The sequence below is a fragment of the Hevea brasiliensis genome, chromosome 6, assembly GCF_030052815.1.
Source record: "Hevea brasiliensis isolate MT/VB/25A 57/8 chromosome 6, ASM3005281v1, whole genome shotgun sequence".
Taxonomy (NCBI): domain Eukaryota; kingdom Viridiplantae; phylum Streptophyta; class Magnoliopsida; order Malpighiales; family Euphorbiaceae; genus Hevea; species Hevea brasiliensis.
Window position 1 is genome coordinate 57,260,023 of NC_079498.1, and position 9,546 is coordinate 57,269,568.

A 9,546-nucleotide genomic window follows, 5' to 3' on the forward strand; every position below is an offset into this window, starting at 1 on the left:
GAAGCTTACCTAGCACACGTGGTTGATACTAGGCAAGCTAAGCCAAACCTGAGTGATATATCCACAGTAAGAGACTTTCCAGATGTATATCCTGAAGAGTTGCCTGGTTTACCACCAGAAAGGGAAGTTGAGTTTGCTATTGAGGTAATACCGGGTACAGCACCCATTTCCATTGCTCCTTACAGGATGGCACCCACTGAATTAAGGGAGTTGAAAACTCAGTTGCAAGAGTTGCTTGATAAGGGGTTCATACACCCCAGTGTGTCACCATGGGGAGCTCCGGTGCTGTTTGTGAAGAAAAAGGATGGAACTTTGAGATTGTGTATTGATTACCGGCAGTTGAATAAAGTAACTGTGAAGAATAAATACCCATTGCCCAGAATTGACGATCTATTTGATCAGTTGAAGGGAGCCGGTGTATTTTCAAAAATTGACCTCAGATCAGGGTATCATCAGTTGAGGGTAAAGGATGCGGATGTGTCAAAGACTGCATTCAGAACTCGGTATGGGCACTATGAATTTCTAGTGATGCCGTTTGGGTTAACAAATGCACCAGCAGCATTTATGGACCTTATGAACCGTATCTTCCATCCATACTTAGATCGTTTCGTAGTGGTATTTATTGATGATATTCTGGTGTATTCCAAGACCAGGGAAGAACATGATGAACATTTGAGGATTGTTCTGCAAACCCTGCGAGAAAAGAAGCTGTATGCTAAGTTGTCCAAGTGTGACTTCTGGATGAGTGAAATCTCTTTCCTTGGACACATAGTATCAGCAGAGGGGATTAGAGTGGACCCCAAAAAGATAGAAGCAGTGATGGAATGGAAGCCTCCCAGAAATACAACTGAGGTCAGAAGTTTCTTGGGGCTAGTTGGATACTACAGAAGATTTGTGAAGGGGTTTTCTCTTATAGCTGCTCCAATGACCAAGTTGTTACACAAGAATGTCAGATTTGACTGGAATGACAAATGTCAGGCTAGTTTTGAGAGATTAAAGGCTATGTTGACAGAGGCACCAGTGTTAACACAGCCAGTGTCGGGAAAGGACTTTGTGGTCTACAGTGATGCCTCACATAATGGGCTAGGGTGTGTATTGATGCAAGAGGGGAAAGTGGTCGCCTATGCTTCCAGGCAGTTAAGGCCACATGAATGTAACTACCCTACTCATGACACTGAGTTAGCAAGCGATTATCTTCGTGATCAAGATATGGAGGCATTATTTATATGGTGAAAAATGCTACATCTATACCGACCACAAGAGTCTAAAATATTTGCCAACCCAGAAGGAGCTCAATCTTAGACAGAGGCGATGGATTGAGTTCCTAAAGGACTATGATTGTGTGATAGATTATCATCCTGGGAAGGCAAATGTAGTTGCTGATGCTTTAAGTAGAAAGTCCATCACAGCTTTAAGATCACTCAATACCTGTCTGTCCTTAGCTCAAGATGGAGCTATTTTGGCTGAGTTGCAAGTGAGGCCAACCCTACTACAGCAAATACAAGATGGGCAGAAGGCAGATGAAAAACTAATGGCAATTAGGGCTAAAATTCCTGAGGGGAAAGAAACTGAATATGAGGTGAAAGCAGATGGGTGTCTATACTACAGAGGGAAAGTGTGTGTACCAGATGATGGGGAATTGAGGACTAATATTCTGAAAGAAGCACACACTAGTGTATATGCTATGCACCCGGGGAGCACAAAAATGTATAATGATTTGAAGCCTCATTATTGGTGGCCTGGTATGAAGAGGGATATAGCTGATTATGTGACTAAGTGTTTGACATGTCACCAAGTCAAGGCAGAACATCAAGTTCCATCGGGTTTGTTACAGCCTATAAACATACCTGAATGGAAATGGGACCGGGTCACTATGGATTTTGTTAGTGGTCTACCCCTCACCCAAAGGAAGCATGATGCAGTATGGGTGATAGTGGATAGATTGACGAAGTCAGCACATTTTCTGCCAGTTAGGACTGACTACTCACTGGAGAAGCTAGCAGAATTGTATATCAGTGAGATAGTTAGGCTGCATAGAATCCCACTTTCTATCATATCTGACCGAGAGCCAAGGTTTACATCAAGATTCTGGAAGAAGTTGCATGAATCCTTGGGTACGCAACTCCACTTCAGCACAGCTTTTCATCCTCAGACGGATGGGCAATCAGAAAGAGTAATCCAGGTAAACAATTGAAACCAATTGAACTAATGCAAATATTGAACTGAAATGATAATAATAACATGAAATATATGTCAGGTCCTTGAGGATATGTTGAGGAGTTATGTCATTGAGTTTGAGGGAAGTTGGGATAGATACCTCCCACTTGCAGAATTCGCATACAACAATAGCTACCAAGCTAGCATTCAAATGGCTCCGTATGAAGGGTATGGGAGGAAATGTAGAACCCCAGTGTGTTGGACTGAATTGGGTGAAGATAAACTGGTAGGACCAGACCTGGTGAAACAGACTGAGCAAAAAGTGAAAATAATCAAAGCTAACCTGAAGATTGCCTCTGATAGACAGAAGTCTTATGCCGACCTGAAGAGAAAAGAGATAGAGTAAGCAGTTGGTGATAAAGTGTTTCTCAAAGTCTCACCATGGAAGAAAATATTGAGGTTCGGAAGAAAAGGTAAGTTGAGCCCTAGGTTTATTGGCCCATATGAAGTCATTGAACGTGTGGGTCCAGTGGCCTATAGGCTAGCTTTACCACCAGAGCTGGACAAGATCCACAATGTGTTCCACGTGTCTATGTTAAGAAGATACCACTCAGATCCTTCACATGTCATCTCCATGGAAGAAATTGAAGTACAACCGGATTTGACATATGAAGAAGAACCCATATGGATCCTGGCTCGGGAAGTGAAAGAGTTGAGAAATAAATAGATCCCACTGGTGAAATGCTTTGGAGGCACCACAACACCGAGGAGGCAACTTGGGAAAGTGAAGAGACGATGAGGCAACAGTTCCCTCAACTGTTTGCATCAGGTAAATTTCGAGGACGAAATTTAAATTAGAAGGGAAGAATTGTAACACCCTCCCTGTAGCAATTTCGTACATTCTACTGTTCCGGTGATCGGTGTCGGTCCGGACAGCTAGAATATCTGGAAAAATATTTAAACTAAAGTAAGGAACTATAATTAACTCAAATATTAATAAGAAAAATTTAGGAAAAATTTTAGAAATAAAATACAACCAAGTTAAATGAGCCAGTGCCCTAGCGATGGGTAACCTAGTGAGAAGTTGCGGTTCTCACAACTAGGAGCCCTAGACCAGGGGGAAAAATTATAAAATAATTTTTGGGACTCCAGAGAAGGGTTATAGAGGTTCTTATGGCATTAGAATGCCAATAAAATACTTAGAAAAAATTTTTCAATCGGTACAGAAAATTTTGGCCCGTTAAGCCAAACGGAGGGCATTTTGGTCATTTCATCTTCCGAGATGATTTTTGACCAACTTGTCCAGTTAAATAAATAATTTATATAATATAAAATATGAATAAATATTGTTAAAAATTTAATTGAAATTAAATAGACAAGAAATGGAGAGAAAATGAAAGAAAATGGCATTATGACATCATAATGATGTCATTAAAATTCTCCCAACCAATCAAAACTTGACACATGGCATAATCTTATTTAAAAGAGGCTAAATGGGCAGAAAATGAAAAAAAAATCAGAACACCTTCTCCTTTCTTCTTCTTGGCGTCACCCCACCCACCATTGCCAACCTTGAGCAAGCTTTCAAAGCTTGATTTCTCTAAGTTTTACCCAACAAAACCCTAACCTAGCAACATAAAAATTTGTCCTTACATCCTAGTGAAGCTTTTGGGAGCAAAAAGAAAAGGAAACCAAGACTTTGAGCAAGTGGGAAATTCACTCCATAAGAGGTTAGTGACCTAAACCTTGAATTTCACATTAGTTTCATGTTTAAGAACTATATATGTGAGAAAATTGCAAAGAAATTTGATGAAAGACCATTGGTATGCTAATCCTAGATTTTGGCAACCATGGTTAGGGTAATAAGGTGATGATTTTTGGGGAGCTAACATGCAAGTATGGCTGCCCTTAAAGTGTAACTTATAAGTGAATTGATAAATGCAATGATAATGCATGGTTTTGAATTGTTGAGTTAGGGTTTGGGTTGAAGAATGAGATTTTGATCTTGTGATGATGGAAGTAGGCTTTAATGGTCAATTAGTGACCATTTGGTTTGGTTTGAACCAAAAATGAAGTGAATTGGGTTGTGGGATTTGAGGTTGGAGTGGCTGCCTTGTGTGACCTGCAGGTGTGGCTGTAAGTCCAGCCTATTTGGACAGCCATAACTTGAATTGTAGAGGTTTAATTGGTGTTTGGCCAATTGGACATGAAACTAGACACATAATGGCACAATTTTGATGAAGAAACCATGCCCAGAAAACCAAACCAACTTTACCAAAAATTTACCCTAATCCGGGTGACCTGCAATCTGCCTGGGCAAAATGACCAAATGAACAGTATTTGGTTATTTGGCCATAACTCAATGTAGCAAGGTCCAATTGACCTGAAATTTTACCAGCAACAAGGTGACATATAGACCAACAACTTTTTTGAAGAAACTTGACCCAAATTATGACCATAACTTAGTCAAATTGCCAACCAAACTTAGGTTATCAAATCTGGTAGAACTAGTCACTACAAGAAAAAAGGAGATTTGAAACTGAATATTCGGTTTCAAATTAGTGAAAATCGGTTTCTAAATACATTTAGAAACTGATTTGAAACCGAAATATTCAGTTTTAAATCCGCAAGTTTCTAAATAAATTTGAAACGGAAAATGGCGTCCGTTTAAAATTCTGAAGCTATTTTCAAACCACTATTCTGTTTCAAATTTAGAAACCACATATATTCAGTTTCAAATTCCGTTTTAATTTAAAAACTGATATTTTGGTTTCAATTTTTTTGAAACAGAAATTCCGTTTCAAATCGGTTTCTAAATTCTGAAACCGATCCTTGTGTTATTGGATTAGAAACGGAAAAATTCGTTTTTAATCCGTTTCAAATTACTAGTAGAAAATTTTTATTTTTTTATTTAATATATTATTTCCTGTATTGAAGCATATAATATAATATTAATTTTAAATGCTCAATATCATAATATTTATAATATCAGGCTATCAAATATCAAATATCAGTCAATATTATATATCAATATGACAGTAAAGGGTTATGACAATAATGTATTGTATGGAAAAATAAAATATCATAATAACAAAAAAACAAGCTACTTGTCATTAACAAGATAATCACTCATCAACACTATCAGCCTCTCTACCATCATCTTGATGAGTCGCATGTGGAGTTGGGGCTGTAAACTGCGTACCCTGCATCATTTGTGCCATCATGTTTTCCTCCAGTGTCTGCTCACGTTGTCTATATCTCTCCTCTAGCATCAACTCGCGTTGTCGATCTCTCTCCTCCATTGCAACCAAACTATCCTTGAGCGTTGCAATAGTCTGATGCAATTGTTGAATCTCTTCCTCCATTGCCTCTGACTGAGCATAATAGGATGCAGTAGAAGATGATCCATGTGATGAGCTAGGGTAAAAAATTGATGCTTGAGATCCAATGCCATAAACCCTGTTCTTCTTCTCCCCCCCCACAACTTGATAATATAGTGCGACCTCATCTACAATAGGAGGGTCACTGCACCCCTCTTGTGGTTGAGACGACTGCTCCTTAAGCGCCAAAAATGCATCCTGCATAAGTCAATACACATATTTTAAATTTATTTTTCTTGGCAATTGAATAAACAAACTCACTTATTCATTTTTTTCATATAATTGAAAGACATAAAATACTTGTTCACTTGCCTTAATTGATTGCGCTCGTGAATCAACCATATCCGAGGTGCCTTTCCTAGTGTGGGTCTTATGGAAAAGTTCATAAGGAAAAGGTCTTCGGCCAAGCTGGGCTTCCTGAAAAGATATAATGATTTTAGTGATGTTTATAATAATGTTCGATTATTTGCTACTAATATGTAGACAGACAATAACAAAACTAGTAAATATGAAATCATTACCATCCTATAGTAAATATGAAATCATTACCATTCTATCTGCGTGAGTAGCATGTGAAACTGAACCCCTTGTGTGTCTAGAGATGCCTACCCCAACTCCCCCTATCTCACTACAACGGTTAGTAGTGAACGGATGGCTCTTGGCTTTAAACTCTGGGCTACTCCATGCCTCCTTCCATTTTTGCATTGTACTATTAGGCACGATGACCTTGGATTTTCCTTTCCTGACATTGCACATTAGGGCCTTATAGCGCTCTGCAGCCTTACGCCTCCAAGCTTCCTTTACTAGTGGAGTCACCTCTTGCCAATCAAAGTATTTCTGGTATAAAATAAATAAAAATTAAGACAGTTGTATTAGTATGATAATATTTTAGAAAAAAATTGACAGCATTTCCCCTTAATTTTGGACAATCCAACCTAGTTATTAGGTATTAATTGCACCTGTTAAAAACACTTCATATATTCTCAACAATAAATAACATCCACCCCAACTACAACAACTCACAACAATATATATTTTCAATATCACACAAGCTGTACATATAGATCATTTAAGCATTAATATACTTCAATTGTGTTCTTTTACATTAATTCACAAATTCTCATCACTTAAATGATATTTGTTCATAACATTCTTTTTTGAGGTTTCATAAACTATGCAAATTAGTTATCTGATAGCTAATTATATTTAAATATTTATTTTATTACTTGAAATTCATCCCAGTAAAACTCTTTTGTTTCAGGCGTGATAGTTTTCCAACAGTGCCCCTCTGGGTCCATCCTCTCCTTGAAGATATTCTTCATCTTCTTAGCACATTCCTCAGATGGATGTAACCTGTACAAAAGAAAGACAGCAAATATATTGAATTTATGTAAATGTAGAAACACGGTACTTCAATTGCCAATGATATGTAATACCAAATCATAGATAAAGTTAATTAATTTTAAATACTTACGTGCCATTAATGAGCTTTATTCTTTTCTTTCTTCCAAATGTAGTGAGTGATAGGCCATCCATCGATGATATTGGTGCTGCCCCAACTGAATGACCTTCATGACCAGAGGTTGATCCAATTGCGTGCTCGTAAGATGGGGTAATAGGTGGTATGTGGAGGTGGAGGTGTAGCTCGATGCTGTGTTGAAGCAGTAGACCCCTCTGGATCTGGTGCCGACCTCCCAGTGGATCGTGAAGGAACCTGAGGCTGACCCTGTGTAGATTGGTCTAGTTGATCATTGGGCTCATCCTGCACAGGTAACTGCCTTGACTGTGAATGACCCAACAAACCTCCCTTGCGACCGTTGCCTCGCATCCTGCATAAATAATTGTATTAATTAGTTAGCTTCATTCAACTTATGATACATAATACAGATGAAATTAGTTAGAGTTTATACTTCAAGTTTAGAAATATAAATTCATTAAGAGAAATACCTAATTCTAATTAGTATCACTATCATATACATCATCGCATTCCTCATCACTTTCTGAGTCCAATTCAAGCTCTTCTTCATCTTCAACATCCTCTTCATTAATTTCAACTAGTACACCGTTTTGATCATTCAAGTATTGTTGTTGATCATAATCATCGTCAATTTGAATCAAAGGGACTTCCATTTCATCTTCTTGAAATGGTTCTTCCCGTGCAGGGGGGGTTGTGACATTCACTTGCTCAGGAAGATCAATAACAGATCTCGCTTTGATTTTGAACACAGCCCACCAATCATCCTTGTCACGTTTTAAGCTTGGATATATGGAATAATTCACCTGAGCAGCTTGGATAGCAAGAACAAATGGTTCATACCTATTGAAGGATCTTTTATGATTAATATCCACAAGTTTATATTTTGGATGAATCTTTGTTCCCACATTTGGTGTTGGATCAAACCAATCACATTTAAACAATACAGTTCTTTTGATTGGTAATCCAAGGTACTCCAATCGTAGCACTTCAATTAATTGTCCATAGTAGTCACTTTCATTGGTACTGTAATTAGTCCCCTTGATACATACCCCACTGTTCATCTTTGCCCTATGCGAACCATAACCTTTAGTGTGAAATTTATAACCATTAACTACAGAACTATTGTAGCACATAACACTTCTTAATGGACCCTTTGATAGATCCTTTAAAAACTGGCTTGATATATTGTTGGAGGGATTGTGAACATATTTATTGAACCACTTATCAAATTCACACTCTAGTTTCTCATCAACTTGTTTATCATTGATATTTGGATTGGCCACGTGTAACTCATTAACAAAAATGCTGCACACAATGAAAATAGTTAATTACATGTTTGGAATCAATAATGGCATTGCAACAATTATAATAATTGAATATTAGAAAAACTTACTCAATGTACGGTTTTACTTTTATACAATTCAACAAGATGTACATTTATGCTGCTTGAAATTCTTGTTCTGTGAGATATCTAACCTTTCCTTTTCCCAGTGGCCTACCGAAATGAGTGAAAATTGATAGATTCCCTAGATGTTCATCCATATGTTCGACTGTATCATCATTGCGTGGAACCTTTCGATGCCTTGTGTTGACATGGGGTTCAAAATAATGAGCGCAGAATGACGATGCTTCTTCAACTAAGTATGCATTGCATATGGAACCTTCCACTTTGGCTTTATTTTTCACATTATTTTTTAACTTCCTAAGGTACTTGTACCATTTACTATTTAGTCACAACAAAGTTTTTATTTCTCCATGTAATGATAGTATACAACAATACATTAAACTAGTTACCTCTCAAATGGATACATCCACCGATATTGCACAGGACCAGCAATCCATGCTTCATAAGCCAAATGCACTGGGAGGTGTTCCATGGAGTCAAAGAAACTTGGAGGGAATATACGCTCTAGTTTACAATTGCCACCAATGCAGTTAGGATATCTAATCTAATCAATTGCCACCTTGTCTATCAATTAAGTAATTTATATTTAAGAGTATTTTCATTATTTTTCAGATAATTAATAATAAATTAAATTAAACATATAGATCATCAGTTTGATGGAGTCAAAATAAAACAATTGATGGTATATATGTTAATTTTGACATAATTTAAGAATGAAAAGTAATTTTTTTTATAATTAAATTTAATTAAAATTTAAATTAAGATATAAATTTAGAGACAGCTCTATTATTATAAAATTAAATTTCATTGATAAAATATTTATTATATATTTTATTTCATATATATAATAGGAATCTATCCAAGTCGTTTATCATTAATTAATTCCCTTCTAGTTTATTAAATTAATGTAAATAATGAATTGATTCTCACAAATGTTGAATATATATATATATATATATATATATATATATATATATATATATATATATATATATATATATATATATATATATTTCCATGTTAATTACCCACACAGACATAGAATATGCAAAAAGGGTGGGATACAGGACATCAAGAAAAGATTGAAAAGAATGGTGAGAGAATCTACAATTCCAATCTTAGTGAGA

At 36.6% G+C, this 9,546-nt stretch overlaps 2 protein-coding genes across 2 annotated transcripts; both read right to left on the reverse strand.

Annotated features, from left to right (window-relative positions):
- Window positions 1–5,282: 5,282 nt before the first annotated feature.
- On the reverse strand, window positions 5,283–7,127 carry LOC110643733 (uncharacterized). Its single transcript, XM_058147996.1, has 5 exons — window positions 7,012–7,127; window positions 6,764–6,890; window positions 6,087–6,374; window positions 5,838–5,954; window positions 5,283–5,735 (listed from the first exon to the last, which is right to left on the reverse strand). Exons 1-5 carry the CDS (start codon window positions 7,071–7,073, stop codon window positions 5,283–5,285), a joined length of 1,047 nt encoding a protein of 348 aa, XP_058003979.1. The 5' UTR covers window positions 7,074–7,127.
- Window positions 7,128–7,169: 42 nt separating this feature from the next.
- LOC110643730 (uncharacterized) lies at window positions 7,170–8,891 on the reverse strand. The gene is made up of 3 exons (XM_058147997.1): window positions 8,809–8,891; window positions 7,485–8,319; window positions 7,170–7,366 (listed from the first exon to the last, which is right to left on the reverse strand). Exons 1-2 carry the CDS (start codon window positions 8,889–8,891, stop codon window positions 7,491–7,493), a joined length of 912 nt encoding a protein of 303 aa, XP_058003980.1. The 3' UTR covers window positions 7,170–7,366; window positions 7,485–7,490.
- Window positions 8,892–9,546: the final 655 nt, after the last annotated feature.

What these genes read in the sequence shown, in the direction of transcription:
- LOC110643733 (XM_058147996.1), bottom strand. Translation starts at nt 7,073, where the DNA reads ATGGATGGCCTATCACTCACTACATTTGGAAGAAAGAAAAGAATAAAG. An exon ending in ATAAAGCTCATTAATGGCAC is followed by an intron (nt 6,891 to 7,011) that starts GTAAGTATTTAA and finishes TCTTTTGTACAG; the next exon opens with GTTACATCCATCTGAGGAAT. An exon ending in CAATTAAGGCAAGTGAACAA is followed by an intron (nt 5,736 to 5,837) that starts GTATTTTATGTC and finishes TGACTTATGCAG; the next exon opens with GATGCATTTTTGGCGCTTAA.
- LOC110643730 (XM_058147997.1), bottom strand. Translation starts at nt 8,891, where the DNA reads ATGGAACACCTCCCAGTGCATTTGGCTTATGAAGCATGGATTGCTGGT. An exon ending in TGGATGTATCCATTTGAGAG is followed by an intron (nt 8,320 to 8,808) that starts GTAACTAGTTTA and finishes CATTGTGTGCAG; the next exon opens with CATTTTTGTTAATGAGTTAC.